The sequence below is a fragment of the Equus asinus genome, chromosome 6 (genome assembly GCF_041296235.1).
Source record: "Equus asinus isolate D_3611 breed Donkey chromosome 6, EquAss-T2T_v2, whole genome shotgun sequence".
Lineage (NCBI taxonomy): Eukaryota > Metazoa > Chordata > Mammalia > Perissodactyla > Equidae > Equus > Equus asinus.
The window spans coordinates 39,913,643-39,929,729 of NC_091795.1; the positions used below are offsets into that span (position 1 = coordinate 39,913,643).

The 16,087-nt window shown below is 49.8% G+C and overlaps 1 protein-coding gene across 7 annotated transcripts in view; it reads right to left on the reverse strand.

Annotated features, from left to right (window-relative positions):
* Positions 1 to 460: 460 nt before the first annotated feature.
* Positions 461 to 16,087, reverse strand: part of TET3 (tet methylcytosine dioxygenase 3) — a 102,387-nt gene continuing 86,760 nt past the window's right edge. For all 7 annotated transcript variants that reach the window (XM_070511946.1, XM_070511944.1, XM_070511945.1 and 4 more), the window contains 4 exons: positions 14,606 to 14,695; positions 13,957 to 14,094; positions 8,998 to 9,337; positions 461 to 8,277 (listed from right to left, as the gene is read on the reverse strand). In XM_070511946.1, the coding sequence (XP_070368047.1) occupies positions 6,485 to 8,277; positions 8,998 to 9,337; positions 13,957 to 14,094; positions 14,606 to 14,695 (2,361 nt within the window). In that variant the 3' untranslated portion in view covers positions 461 to 6,484. The remainder of the gene's footprint in view (positions 8,278 to 8,997; positions 9,338 to 13,956; positions 14,095 to 14,605; positions 14,696 to 16,087) is intronic.

Sequence of the window (16,087 nt, forward strand, 5' to 3'; positions counted from 1 at the left end):
AGCCCCAGGCATGGGACTTTATGGGAAAGCTCCTCTCCCAAGGAGAGCAGAATCTAGGGTCCCATATTTAGCCCTCCCTACTGGACGTGGTGCTCAGGCCATGAGGAGGCAGCATGATTCAGTGATGGTTTAGCAAACACTACAGGAGGAAGTGAACAACTTTATCTGTGGGGTTAGAGGGGGTCTTCTCCAAATTGAATGAAAAAAGGAGACCAGAAGATAAATGGGGGAAAAAAAAACAAAAGAAGAAACACAAATGAGAAAAGCCCATCTCTGTCTCCCGCTTTACGCTGTGACTTTATGCTGGTGGCGGAAGGGGACAAGGACAGCTTCTTCCATTGCTGTTAGTAAATTCTTGTTTGTGCATCTACGACCTAGTGGCAGGGTGGGATTAAAGGAACCTTAAATACCACAATCTGGGCCTGGTTCAAGGGAGGGGAAAAAATGGACCCACACTGAATTTGAGTGCAAAAAATAAATATAAAATTTATTAAAACACCCACAATATTTTAAAGATACCAGGAGTAATACAGTTCACAAACCCAGTTGTTTGTGTAAATTATAATAAAATACAAATCAAAAGAGGATACATACTTGCAATTTCTAGGCACCCTAAATTAAATTTACTGAAACCCTGGGGGAGAAGGGAGGGTCAGGAGGGCAGCTCAGGAGGCAAACCAATCAGGTGGGAGGAAAAAATATTAACAGAAAGGTAAAAATTATACAAAATAAAATTATCGGCATAAATTTACTGTACTAAGAATATCTACAGTTTAATAATACACATCCTATTGCCTTGAGACATTGCAAAAATCTACCATTCATCCATCAACCCCAGATAAACTTCATTTCAAGTAGCCACAGTTACAAAGTCAAGACGGAATATTCAAGTATGGTTGTTAAGTTCACCTCCATTGGAAGCCAAGTAACCAAACAGGAATTCAAAGAGAGAAGAAATAAAACACATCAAAAAGCGACAGGGGCTCTAGATTAAGTCTAACGCGTTAATATGCCACAATATGACCTGCCCTTGTTTCTTTTTTTTCATTAGAATACGTGAAAAAGAAATGACATCACTCCTGTTTTTCTCCTCCTTTTTCCCCTCAAAAGAAAAAAAAATGTACTGGAACCAAGAAAATTTGGATGTTCAAATGAGCCAAATAGTACTTTTTTAGATCCCCATGTGAATAGTGATGAGTAATCCCTGAATGACGGGTAGTCAAAACGAGAAGAGAGAGCACACAATACCACTACAAAAAGCATCCCTGATATTAGAATAGAAGCAAACTAGAAGTCGGCCAAATCGCTCGCTGATTCCTAGGCAAAAAGCAACTGTAGACCTGGCGTTTCTGTGCTGCAGTCTCTGCTCAGGGGAGAAGCCTATTGCTTTGCTCTTGTGGGCAGCTCTGCGGGAGGAAGGGCGGGGGGCACCACGCCAGGGCCGCCCCCGTGGAAAAGCTCTCTGTGCACGCGTGGGTGTGGGACTGGATGACCTATGCTGGGGGCACGCACCTCAAAGAATGTTCCTTTTGGTCCAGGGTATGTGGACATTGGCCATGCACTACAGCACATGCAGCTGGCTAATGACACTAGGTTTCGAGGGAGTCATTTCAAATGACAGCAACAGTGACGGAAAAAGCTCAATGAGATGGGCATAGGAAATTCACATTTTATTCAAAAGCAAAACGTAAAAAGGTAACGCAATAAAGTCAACCACGCTCCTTCCTTTCGGCATTTTGCCATTTTAACTGCTGAAGAATGAAAAAATAAAATGACCCCAGGTTCTTCCAGGCCCAGTATGTCATCAGAGGGACAACCTGCAGGTACCAGACCCTCGTGGAATCTACTTTCCCCAAGTTGTCACAATGTCTTGTTTTTGAGGTATTTAAAAAAATTATTGTGACAGTGGATGACACGAAATGGAGCTTCCTGTTGAGTTTTTCAGACGTCAACTTTTGTGGACCCAAGAAGAAAGGTAGAATAGCACCAACTAAAAAGCAGCCTCAGTGGCATCGAGTGAGCAAAGAAAGCTCCTTCCTTTCGTTTGAACAGGAGGGGTTACCAGGGAGAGGCAGAAGCAATGCTGGGGCAAAGGCTGTGAGGAGCAAAGGAACGAGCCCCCTGCCCACCATGTCCCTAGCCAGCGCCAGGTCAGGGAGGCGATCCATCTGGTCCACCTTGGCATGCAGAGTGCCTCTGGGACCCTCAGAGATGTCTACTTGGCCCCCCGAGCTGCAGGAGGAAAACGTGTGTCCTTGGCTGTGGAGATACCTATGCTGGAAGAGGCAGGCGCACCCAACTCCCCTTCCTCAAAACAGAGCCCTTCACCCTCCCTTCCTCAGGAGGCCCGAGAGGACACGAGACCAGAGCACCTGCTGCGCCGAGCAGGCCCACCCCCGTCTGCAGTGAGGGAGCTGGCTGCCTTTGCAACTTGCCCTTCTGTGTTTGGCCACCAAGGAAGAACAGTAAGACAAAAGAAAAACTGCTCAGAGCAGGTTATAGCACGGTAAACAGAGGTCTAAGGAGACAGCACCAAAAGGAGGGGAGGGGGGGAGCCGAGAGAGACTGGAGCCCACCTTGTTTTTGGTTGGTTGTGGTTTCAGAACCTTGATAGCACCTCAGCAGGACAGGATCACGGACAGTCACATTAAAACACCATAGCACCATTTTATTTAGACTATTTCAATTCATAAAAATGCTTCCTAGTCCATAGAACACACTTCAGTAACAAAAGGAGAGAGATCGGTTGAGGCACGTCAGGGATATCATTTTAACGTCCCACCAACACTGCCTTGGTTTGCCATCCGGCGGTGGTTAAACTTCACAAAGTCTGGCTGGACTTCTCTTGGGGAAATCAGGTCACCATCTACCCATCGTCAGCCGTCCTCGCGCACCTACGACTGTCTGGTACAAAGCAGTTAAGCTCTGCTACCAATTTCCTTGCTTTAGCACTTTGAAAATCCCTTGCTGTGTAAACTACCGTTTCCAAAAGAGGCTGGTGGAAGGACCCAGAGGGGGCAGGGCACACTCTCTTTCCACGCACACCACTGCCATCCCGGTGAGGGCAGAGCAGCACCCACGGAGCCAGCGTGAGGGGAACTTGGGCCCTGCCAAACAACACACCAAATAACAACAACAAACCTCAAAATCCATGAAACACCTTGAGTCAAGATTTCTGATGGTTAGATAATGGTTTCTTGAGCTAGCACCAGTTATTTTGTGAGAACCTGCCGCGAAGCGATTTTTATTTTAAAAATCTCTTAGCACAGAACTTTGCAAGCACTTCCCTTGCACACAAAAGGCAGGGAAAACAAAACAGAAAAGAGGAAGCAAACGTCTGCACCGCCCATGGAGGGCGTCTGTGGACAGGGTGCACTGAGGAGATGACTTAAGACTCCATCGGTTCCCGTTGCTATAATATTACTCTTAAATCTTGGTCATGCTGTTAGGTTCTTTAGTTGCAATGGCTTTATTTTTCTTCTCATGATAAAAATGTCTGTTAATCATCTTTAGGACTTAAAAAATGATAGTGCCAGTAAAAAATAAAAATTTGATTTTTCTCTTTAAGAAACCTTCAGCAGCAAGGGGGGATAAAGAGCTGTGCATAGTTACTTTTTAAATATATGTCTAAAGCATGCTAATTTCAATGACTGAGATTTGAGGTAGGTCATACATGTAGTGTGTGAAAATCAGCATGGGCTTGAGCATGGCACCAGCACCACCTAATTTCTGAAACACCGTTCTGAGGGGGATGGGAACATCCAATGGAGACTGCCTCTTGACTCTCCTCTCAGCAGCCTGTTCGCTAAGCTAGAAATTTATGAACTAAAGGCTGTTTGGGCTGTGGGGGGACAGACATCACATGCTTTTCGCTTGTATTGGTTTCTCCTTTCATCTAATGGCTTTGCTACCAAAGGGTGACGAGGGGAAGAGCATATTTAACATACATCAGGAAGGGTCACACGTGCCAAGGATCAGAATCACCTGGGTTACACTCGGGACCTTCCAAACCAACAGCCAACCTGGGGCTTTCCTGGGTCATACAGACGGTCACATTCTCCAAATGTTTTGTAAAATATTGTATTTCTTGCTTAAGATAATTTAAAATGAAGTTTTCAAGGCACCCCCGCATCTACCTAAGCACAGAGTCAAATGAGACCTGCATAAAAGTACTGATGCGATAAGCAAAATAGCATTTAAAGGACCCAACTTTTCCTCAAAACTAGAAAATTAGCGTGCTCATTGAAGACTCTGCTTCCTTTAGCTTGTCAAACTGAAGGTCAGAGGTTTTCCTATAAATCTGAGTTCTGAATAATTCTAAATCCTGATAAGCTCTTGGGTATTTATTTCAAAAGCAATAATATTTCATTTTTGTCCTGTAAAATAAATGCAACTTTACAGAATATGGTAAAAGTGAAGGATAGACAAAGCATGTTAAATATTCAGCTACTATTTACAATTTCTCCCACAATTACATGTTAAAACATACTTTTTTTTTTTCAAGTTGCTGTTTAAATCTAGGCAAAAGTGCTTAAAAAAATCTTTCACTATTTACAGTTAAAACCAGACCACATAAATGCTCAGGACATCTTACAGCGACTCTCCGCCAGTGCTCTGGGTCAGCTACAGTACACGCCCAGCGGGTCGGCTCTCAGCTCTTACACAAGGCACCTGGAAGCTCAGGAACTTGCCTCTAGCATCGTCATCTGATTGTTAAACTCATTTCATGAAGACCCACATCTGAATCTGAATAAAACTGCTCAATAAATATATGACGTTCATCTCAGGGCTTGGCTGTCATTCACTGTGTGGCCATATTCCCCTCGGTGTGTCCTGACAAAGCCTCCCGTTCACCACACACATCCACATGGGTAGTTTGATATAATTTCTGCTAATACCACAGGAAAAACAAACACTCCAAGAAGTCTGACTTGCTGTCGACGAATGTTGCTTCCACCTGTCAGGCCTAACCTCTCTCGACAGTGTCACAGAAATGAAGCACCACATTCTCATTTCAAAGAACTGAACGAATGCACCAGAATTTTGGAATGGGGGTGTTAAAGTGGGTGGAGAGGGGAGGAAGGAAAGGAGAAAATGATCAAATAGAGAAATGGCACCAATTAGGGAGGAAAATCATAGCTACCTGCTGAAAACGTTTGACTCTTGCATTTTAAAATTGTTAAGTGTAGGCCCACTCCCCAGATGATAGCATAGAGGGGGTGGGCTCAGGGGGGAGGCATGCACCATTGTTCAATGTGGAAATCCAGGAATAAGGAGAGATGCGTTAACTGCTGTTACACTGGTGTGCTGAGCTCCTGCAGGACGGGGCCTGCCCCAGAGGCGAGGGAGCCCCAGCACAATACTACAGCACCAGGCTCTGCACAGCGTGCAACGCTGGCTTTTCACAGCTTGGGTTTGACTTCTTGTTTTTAAAGATACAGTAGCCCTTTTTCAGTATCAGCATAGACTTTGGAGCATTTCTTTTTAAAAAACTGCCACTAAGACAAATTCCTTCAGCCCAGTATTCATTGACTCATCAACTTGGTGGAAAAGGCTCCTAAGAGCCTCTCGACTCCAGCTCCATCACGAGGTGCTGCCTAGGGACCCATGACATCCTGTGACTTGACAAATAACGGACAGAGAGGATTCAGTGTGGAGACTAGCAAGCTTGAAGCTGTCTACTTCCAACCTGGTTTCTGGGGAAATCTACGCCAGCATCTCAGGTGCTCGGCCTGGGGTGCACCTGCCCCTCCCTCCCCGACTCCAAGCCAGTGACTGCAGAAGGGATCCCCCATGTTTTTCTACAGGTTCCCCCATCCTTACAGAGGACAGAAGCTGTCCTGAGGGCTCCCTCCCCTGAAGGGAAGGTGTATCTGTCAGGAGGGATGGACCGGTGGCTACAGTCTGGACTCGGCTCATGAGGGGCAGATGGCTGAGAGAACCTCGTCAGCTCCCGAGACGGCCAGGCTCGCTGGGCCCAGCAAGACTGGGCAGGAATGAGTGCTTCTGGCCTTTCCTGCCCATCCTTTACCATTACTATTGTCGCTTTTAAAAAATCCAATAAATACACATTTTAAATGGAATTTAAAACTACTCCTTTGTGAAAGGACACTATAAACTTTCTTTCCATTATTGTGATATACAAGGATAGAGTTTTAAAAACAAGAGAAAATAAAAGCCCCCCAAACAAGGGAGGAAAAAAAAAAAAAACAACGTGGAGATATAAATATTAAGATCACAAAAAAATCACCCGACAGCCGTAGTTTCTTCTTCAAAGTGCTGGGGAAGTGGGGGGAAGGGAGAGGCGGGTCAGTTCTGAGGTTTGGACCATAAATACATATATATGCGTATCTATATATGTATATATAGATAAAAAGACTTCTGCACCCCCAACCCGCCCCCAGGTGTGAGGGCAAAAGCACCACAGAGGCAGCTCGGGCCAGGCCCGACGCTGAGGTACGCTGGCTCCCTGGCACCCTGGCACCTAGATCCAGCGGCTGTAGGGGCCAGTGACCTTCGTGTAGGCGTAGGAGGACACGGTGACTGCTGAGTCTGTGGGCACGGCCAGCGCCTGCCGCGTGGGAACAATCCCCTTCTTCTCCTTATGCTGGGGCTCGGCGACCATGGCGCCCCCCCATTTGCGCTTCTTCCCATAGAGCTTGGCCTCCTGCTGGCCCAGGCCCAGCCGGGCGGCCTCCTCCTGCCGAGCCCGCGCCCTCTCCGCCAGCTGCTTCATCTTGGCCTCCCAGAGGGCCAGCCCGTGATTGGGCTGGTTGAGGTTCTTGTGCTGGTAGAAGACCAGCGAGATGCGGGTGGGGTGGCAGCGGTTGGGTTTCTTCAGGGGGGTGGTGGCATGCAGCTCTCGCCGGGCACACTCGATGAGGATGGAGCCGTGGGCGGGGGCCACGGCCACGCCGCCGATGTTCTCATCCAGGAAGTTGTGTTCGCTGTCAGACCACAGCTCCTCCTCCTCCTCCTCTGTGACGCCACTGCCCTGGCCAGCCTTGTCCTCCTTCACCGCCCCCTTGTTGGGGAGCTCCTCAGCCAGCCCCTCCTCCAGGCTGAAGGGATCCCACAGCTTCTCCTCGGACTTCAGGGCCCCAAACAGCTTCTCGCTGGAGCCCAGGGACATGCCGAAGGACTGCCAGGCTTTGTCCAGCTGGCTCACGCCCGGGGTTGGAATCCTTCCCTCCTCCCCTTTCAGGGGGCTCCACAACTTGTCTTGGAACCCAGGACTGCCTTTCAGGGCAGAGTTGAAATCCCCGGCACCCACCCCCCATGGCTTCTCAGTCAGGCCGGGCCCCGCCAAGGCCGCAGTGCTGTTCCCAAACTTGCAAGGGCTCCACGGTTTGCCTCGTGGCCGTCCTCCAGGCTGGGGGGCTGGCTGCTGCCCCTCACCAGGAAACAGTCCCCACTGGCCATCCGGGAAGTGGGAGGAGGTCAGGCAGCTGGTCCCAAAAGAACTGAGCTTCTCGGGGATGATGGCAGGGCTCTCCCCAGAAGAGAACACACCCCAGCTGCCACCCACACTGTTAGTCCTCTTGGGGGACATGCTTGGGCCTCCTGAGTACTGTCCCCATAGGTGATTTGGTCCCCCATTCTGAGATGCCTCGGGCAAAGGCGCTTTGCCCATCTTACCAGGTTCTCTGGCTACAGACTCAGCCTGGACCAGTGGGTCTACTGGCTCTTGCTTGATGGATCTGTTGTAGCAGTTGGAGCTCTGTGCAAAGGGAGAGGGGTCCCTGGACGCTGGGTGGATCGGGGGGGCCTTGGGAAGCAGATACTCCTTGGGGCCTGGATAAGCAGGCTGCTGGTGGTGAGGAGCGGGGTGGTGGGTGTCCATGGGAACAGCCTGGCCAGGCAGCTCGGCAAACTCAGCACCACTGTAGGCTGGGCTCAGGCTGTTGTGCAGAGCGTGGAGGTCTGGCTTCTTCTCGAAACTGCCACTGCTGCCACTGTGCCCCCAGGCACCAGGACCCAGGAACTGTGAGGGAAAGACGGGGTTGCTGGATGGAAAGCCGTAGTAGCTGAACGACGGAAGCGCATACTTGGAGTGGAAGCCATTGACGGAGGGCAGGCTGGGCTGTGCATAGTAGGAATGGTAGGAGTACACGCTGTTCATGCTGTACGGGTCGGAGGGCCGGCAGCTGCCCAGCACCGAGTAGCTCTCCACCACCGCGTTGCCGCTGTACTTGAAGGAGCTGAAGTGGTTCTGCGGCTCCACCTTGAGCGAGGGCTTCAGGCTTTGCTGGGACAATCCACCCTTCAGAGACAGGCCTGGGGAGAAGAGAGGGCAAGACGGAGAAGAAGCAGAGAGAATCACAGGCAGCAAAGATCCTGGGCAGGAGGACTGAGGATGGAACCTTCCTCTTCCCCTAAGATGTTTCCTCTGCGGGACAAGCAAGACAGATGAGGCTGGACTTGCTCCAGGCACTGCTCGGTTACACCCAGCCCACTGACGCCCTGGGATAAGCAGCTCGCAGAGCCCACAGCCCCTCTGGGTCGCTCCTCTTCCTCCCTACCCTGGCCAGCTCCACCAGTCCTCATAGAAGCACCCTCCTCATGCTGGCCACCTCCCCCAGTCGGGGATCACTGCAGGGACAAGGGCCGGGAGAAACGAGAGCCATCCCACGCCCATAAACCCTGCCGCCCCCTCTGCAGTGCCCGTGTCTGAAGCCGTGGTACTCTCCACAGACTCTCAGAGAGGGGGCTGGGCAAGCTAGAGGAGAAACCCAGCTCCTCTTTGGGAAGGTAGGAAGACCTCCTTGCATTTGGCTCTCCAGGTGCTCCCATCAGGTGTGGTGTCCTGGGGCTGCTGCAGATATCGCCCGGACAAAATTAAGAGAATGAGATGGTCCAGATGGTTGAGAGAGGCCCCGGGACTTTTCTGTCTGAGGTCCTATCTCAAGGCAGGAAGAGGGGCGGTGAGGAGGCTGTCCAGGGCCTCCACCCGACAGTGCCAACGCCACCCCTGGAGGGCACCCTCTCCCCACACACCTGGGTCAGTGGTGATGCCGGCCAGCTCCAGGGCCTCCTGCTTGATCTTCTCCGGAGTGCTCAGCTTCTCCTTCTGAATCATCTTCTTCTTCTCGGCCGCCGCCTTCCTGGCTTCCAGCTGCCGCTGGCGGCAGGATTTCGCAGGCTCAGGCAGGCGCCGGACCTCGCGGGGGAAGGCGGTGAGCACCTGGATGGCCCCGCTGCCCACCTTGGCGTTCTGGTTCTCCTCACTGCCGAACTCATCCGTGTTGGCCATCTTGTACAGGGGGAGCACGTGCAGCTGCTCGTCCTCGGGAATCTTGCCCACACAGCGATTGTCTTCCTTGGTCAGGGTGCAGACCTGCCCCAAGCAGAGAGAGGGGGGTGCACAGGGTTGGGGGAGCCCAGCACTGGGAGGGAGGGGCTGAGCATCCCGCGTATGTGACCTCTGCTTCCCCCGCACAGGCCTGACACCAGCCATCAGCTCAGCCCTAATGCTCCCTATGACTTCCTAGTGTGTCGGAAAAGCACATTCCTCTTGGTTCACAGACTAACAAAAGCACCAACATTTAGAGTCACATACACATACGCATACATACATATAAACTCACATTTTTTTTTTTTGAGGAAGATTAGCCCTGAGCTAACACCTGCTGCCAATCCTCCTCTTTTTGCTGAGGAAGACTGGCCCTGAGCTAACATCCGTGCCCATTTTCCTCCACTTTTATATGTGGGATGCCTACCACAGCATGGTTTGCCAAGTGGTGCTATGTCCGCACCCGGGATCCAAACTGGCGAACTCCGGGCCGCCAAAGAGGAACGTGCGCACTTAACCGCTGCACCACTGAGCCGGCCCCCACATTCACTTTTTAGTAATTAAATAGAATCATATTATGCATACAGTTTTATAAGAACTTCATTTTTTTTTTAACATAGTATATTTTCTTATGCATTAAATATTCTCCTCCAATATGATTTAAGAGCTACATAATATTCTACTGTATCAGTGAGTTAATTTAACTAATCCCTCATTACTATTTAAACTTATTTCCAATTTTCCCTATCATAAATAATACTTCTATCCTTTCAGCTAAATTTTCTAAAATACTTAATTCCTTAGAATAAATGCTATGAAGCAGAACTGACACATATTGCCAAACTGTCCCCCGAAATGATTACCATCAGTTTTTCACTCATATTGGCAGAATCCAAGTTTCACTTTTCCTACATTTTTGCCAATAATTTTGCCATTAATTTCTTAAAAACCTTTTGCTCATTATCCAAGTGTTTCTCGTTGTTGGTTTGCATTTCTCTGATTACTAACGAGGTTTCATTTTTCTCTCAAGTATCTACTCTCATACCGATTATATTGTATTTTCTGTATTCTTGGTGTTCTGGCATTTGGGGCTTTGATCCTGTAGGACTGCACCTCTGAGGGCTAAGTCCCAGAGAGAGCAAATGATTCCCCCATGAGCGTACCTCTGACATACAAACTAACCAGTCCAGAGCCCACACCCCACCCATCTCCTTTATCACACTCTCACACAGCAAACCAACATTCCTTCTGCCCTAAGCTACCCCAGGACCAGGTACAGACAATGAGGGACCACCCCTATAAGCCAGAGCCCACAGAAATTCTTCAAACTATCCACTCCTAAGCTTACTCAGTTTACTTACCCTGCCTCACCCATTCCTTCCCAGGAAAACCCCAATGAAGGCTCTGGGCCACGCTCTCCCCTCTCTCCCCACCTCTGCCTCCTGAGTGACCCTGGGGCTTCCCCATGTGGCCCTGCATAGCATGCCATGTGCCATGTCCCGTTTCTAGGGCTCTGCAAGTACGAACTTTTTCCTTCATGACAATTGTTTCTGCGTCTGCCTGTCTTATCATACCTGATTAAAACAAACCCCAGGTACATTTTAACACAACTCTCTAATCATCTTCCCTTTTTTGGGAGTTTTATTTCTTTTGCCCATTTTTATACTAGATCATTCATTTTGTTATCAATTATATAAAGTAATTTTTGCATATGAAGGTTATCATTCCGTTTGTCACTTGTTACAAATACTGTTTTCCAGTTCATATTGGCTTTTCAATTTTGACCATGGTGTTTTATTATCGAACAGAAACTACATTTTTATGCGGTCAACTGTATTCATCCTTTCATCTACGGTTTCTCCACCGGTGTCATGCTGTTCCAAATTTGCTGCTTCCAGAGTTTGTGTGGGTCTTCAGACTTACTCTGCTCTGACTGGACCCCTGCATACCTTCTGGGTTGGACTGACCACCAGACCTGCTTCCTACCATTCTCTAAAACCCAGTGTCACACATGACAGAGCAAAGGAAAAAGGCAAAGGATGATAGGACAGATGCTGTGTTTCTACTGCTAACAGATAGAGATACCTTACAAATGTCAACAGATATGGCTACCACAGTTAAAATAATAATAATAATAAGGACATAAATAGGATAGTCACAAAGATGAAATTAAAATGGGCAAGAAAAATAGGAAAACATGTTCAACCTCTCAAATAACACAAGAAACACAAATTAAAATGAGATCATATGTTTGCCACTCAGGCAGGCAAAGACTAAAAAGATCGAGAAAACCTTTTGCTGTCAAGTCAGTCAGAGAATAAGCATTCAAAGCCCGTAAATGTCCTTATCCTGGGACCTCAAGGAGATTACTACACCACTACATAAAGAAGTGATCAGGACGGCCCCTCCCTGTGGTTTATAGAGGGGAAATCTGAAGCACTGACCGTCCATCCATAGGGGATTGGTCAAATAAACAATGGCAGAGCCATACACACACAGCCTTAGAACATGCTGAAGGAAACCGACATCCAGGGACACAGAAAGCTGTCCACCACGTACCCTTGAGTTAAGAAAAGCAGGTCACAGAACAGCATGTACATGTAATGTGATCCCATTTGTGTAAAATTGATGTGGCTGTACAGGTGCGCGCACACACACATTCAGGTGTCTGAACGGATGGTCATCACAGTGCTAACATTCTTTATCTCTGAGATTTCAGGAAATTTTTACTGTTTACTTTCTTATATCACTTACATTTTTAAAATAATGAGTAGCTGTTTAATTGGGGAAAAACAATATTATTCATTTTGGAAAAATATTACCTTTTTTTTTTCTTTTTTGCTGAGGAAGATTTCCCCTGAGTTAACATCTGTGCCAATCTTCCTCTATTTTTTTTAATATGTGGGCTGCCAGCACGACCTGGCTGATAACAGAGTAGTGTCGGTCTGCACCTGGGATCCGAGCCCGGGCTGCTGAAGGGGAGCATGCTGAACTTAACCACTGGCCCAAAAATATTACTTCTTTTCACTCCAAACTCTAGAGGCTCTGGGATCCAAATAACCTCACTGTGCTCTTGCTCTCTCCTGTCTCCCAGTGCCCCTTCCTCCTTCCCTGTCCCTCTCCTAATCTGGAGTGCACGCCCTTCCTCTATATTTCAGCTAGAAACCCTCACAGTACAGTGTAGACACGACCCTCCCTATCTGGCTTCTCAGCCTTGGACATGGGGAAGGAGGACAAGGTGGAGAAATGAAATCCTGGGATTGGGCTATCCATCCACAGGCACACAAGCTACCCTCAGCCTCTGGGAGCTCCCCGTCAGATGAATGTGCCGGTGCCCTCGCCTCTTCCACTGGGAGCCCTACCTGTCCGGGACCCAGTTCAAAGGCAGGAAGAGAGCTGGCATCATCCCTGCGGGGTGTCTGCGGCCCAGCCCAAACCTCCTCCCTGCTCCATCTCCACTCCCTCCCCTGGTGACTGCACCAGCCTCAGGACTCCAACTGAACTACATGCTCCCCAGTCCCAAGGTCACTTCTCCAGACCCTGCCTACTCCACATCTCCACCTCGACCTTTAGCAGGCATCTCAAAACAGAGCTCTTGATTCTTCCCCCCAAAACTGGTCTTCTCCCATCATTCCACAACTCCGTAAATAACAACACTCGCCCAGTTGCTCAAGCAACTGCAGTGGTCCTCAAGTCTTTTCCCACATCCTACACCCAGTTCCTCAGCAAAATCCTCTCAGCTATACCTTCAAAATCATCCAAAATCTGTCCAATTGCCCTGTACCTTGGCCTCACTCCGGCCAAAGCCCTGTCACTTCTAGCCTGGGCAACTGTCCCAGCCTCCTACCTGGCCTTCTTCTCTGATTCTCTCCTACTCGCCCCTTCCCCACATGCTTTATTCTCCATCTGCAGGAGCAAGAGAGCGCTTCTAACTTTATAATGAGATCTTACCACTCCTAGTGAAAAGCCCCCAGGGCTTCCCGTCACACTCAGAGCGCAACCCACCAGCCTCCCTGGCCTTCCAGGCTCCCTGCCACCTGCCCCCGGTCCACCCTCTAATTTCACCCCCAAGCCTTTGCCTGTGCTGGTCCTTCTGCCTTAAGCACTCTAGCCCCAGACACTCAGCCCTCATCCTCTCACTCCACTCACATCTCAGCCCAGGCGCCCCCTCCTCAGAGATGCCTCCCTAACCACCCCATCTAAGACAGCAATGGCTATCACTTTATCCTTTTCCTCACAGCCTTCATTGCTAACAGACACTATCTCACATCCTTGGGTAGGACCTAGTCCATTTTATTTCCAGGAAACTGGAGTGGCAGCTGAGGCACAGTAAACATGTGCTCAACGAACGAATCAGAGGTTGTTTGGATTTAAATCCTAGTGTCCACAGAGACCTGGAACCACGCTTTAGAGAATGGGGACTCCAGACGCCCAAGCATGCAGCCTCCACCTAAGACATGGAAACAAGGCCACCCTTGTCCATGCATCTGGCCCAGGCATTTCTCAGAGAAGCGGGTGGGAGCAGGCAGTCGGGCAGGCTCCTCCCAGAGTCCTGAGAATCGCATCTCCAGGTCCCTCCCTACTCTGAGCCCAGCTGTCTGCAAAGATCAGTCTCCCAGGATTGGCCCACGGGCCGGGCTGTGACAGGTCACAGGCTTCCTTACCACTGTGCACCCGTTGTAGAGGTTATGCTGGTCCTTGTGGGCGTGGGCACAGAAGTCCATGCAGGCTGTGACCCCCGAGAAGGGGCGCCCTTCCTTCAGCCCCAGGCGGCAGTCGATCGCTATCTCCTCGTTGGTCACCTGTGTGGATGGCCAAGGAGAACTGCTCACGTGACCTGAGGTGAGTGGCCCTGATTCTGGACTGGGAGGGCGGGTCTTCCAGGGAGGGAGGAGGGCAGTTAGGGACCTCAGCCGCCTTGTACTTGGGCTGCAGGAGAGGCGGTTTTCTGGCTGAAGCCCTTGCAGGAACTACCTCCTTCCGGGTTATCTCGAGTCCCCCTCCCCTTGTCTGGGAGATGCAGGGGTAACAGTGGAGAGAAACCCGAACCTCCCCAGTAGAAACCAGACCAGACGGGATGGAGGGTTACTAGGGGAAAGGGATGAAGACGAGGGCTAGAGGAGAGAGGGTTTGGGATGCTGTCAGCTTGGTGTGAAAAACGGGTCTATCAAAGACCTACAGCACTGCTCTCTCTCTGGCTGGGCTTTTCCCATAAGGAGCACAGAAAAGGTCACTCTCCCAATTCCCACCTTCACAGAACCTGGGCAGACACGTGGATGACATGTGGGCAGAGAGAGACCCAGGACCCAGTACCTGGTTCTGATAGGCCTGGGGCGCCAGCCGCTTGTACAGGGGAGCGACTTCGGTGGCCAGATCCTGGAAACTCTTCCGGAGCACTTCTTCCTGTGGAGAGAAGAGCAGTCATACATATCCAGAGCAGCCCTGCCCAGAAAACTGCCCACTGGAAACGAACTATCATTGGGATGCCACCAGGAAGGTAGGAAGCAAAGTGTCATCAGGTGTTTTTACAGCAGTCTCTCTGGGAGGAGTGTGGTGCCAAGTCCTTTTTAAAGCTGGAGACACTGAAGCTCACCAGGAGAAGCTACAGTCTGAAGGTCTAGTCATCTTGACCGCTAAGCCACTGCTCTTCTAGCCTCTAGCCCAGTGCCACTCAGAACCCATAAAGCATGTTCTTGCTTTGAGTGCTCAATGTTCTAGGTCAGAGGGGTGGTGTGGTAGGCATGTAGAGACGTGAGCAACAAAGTGAGGATCCTTCTTCTGGTGTTAAGTCAGGGAAATAAAGGCAGAGGAGGTGGTCACGGTCTGTGCTAGAAAGTCCACAGCCAGCCAGGCCCAGAGCCTGTGATGAGAAAGGTACACAGACCTCAAAGCTCTATCCTCTAGCCCCGCACCATCTCATGTCTTAGTCACAAGCCACATGTGCCAACTGAAATATAAATCAGTTTTAATTAAAATTAAATAAAATTAAAAATTCAGTCCCTCCGTTGCACTAGCCACATTTAAAATGCTCAGTGGCTATATGTGGCTCCTGTGGCTGCACGTTCTCTACAGAGAACATTTCCATCATCACAGAAAGTTCCATGGCAGAGTGCTGCCCTAGCCGAAGCAGCAGCCCTACACCTGGCAGAGTTTCAGGTATCCAGAGCCTCTCTCTGGCCCTCTGAGGGGAGCACATAGGGCTGTGGGGGCTCCCAGCAGGCCTTGAGCACAGGCATGAACAGGAGGCTGCAGAGAGGAGGCCTCAGGCCTAGAGGCCATACTGTGTGGATGCCAGCCCAGTGCCCGAGGACCAGGCCAGGCTCCCAGCAAGGAGACAGCAAGGGCCTGGATAAACGGATAAGTGCACAGAGATGTCCGCCCAGCAGCCAGGCAGGATAAGGGACAGCTCGGGAAGTCCAGCATTGGCCCAGAAGGTGGCCGAGGGCCCAGATGCCCCTCTTCCTACACCCAGAAAGATGTCTTAGGAAAAATGGAGGGAAGAAACTACCATTTAAGACGGTCATATTCTGATGGGGAATATAAATATCTACCATAAAGAGACTGTTTGAACTGGAAGGGCGTGAGGTACCTGTACCTGGAAAGTCTAACTTTTCACGCCCTGCACCCCTACACAACATACCCCACATACTTTGTTTCATAGCAAGATACGGCCAGTTTTTAAAAAAATGAAGCAAGTTTCATTTTCTGCACATCTGAGTCACGGCGTGCTAATCCTGCCTCCCACTCGGACGATTAAAGATACGTGGGCAGGTCCCATTGTTCCCTGTGGAGCTC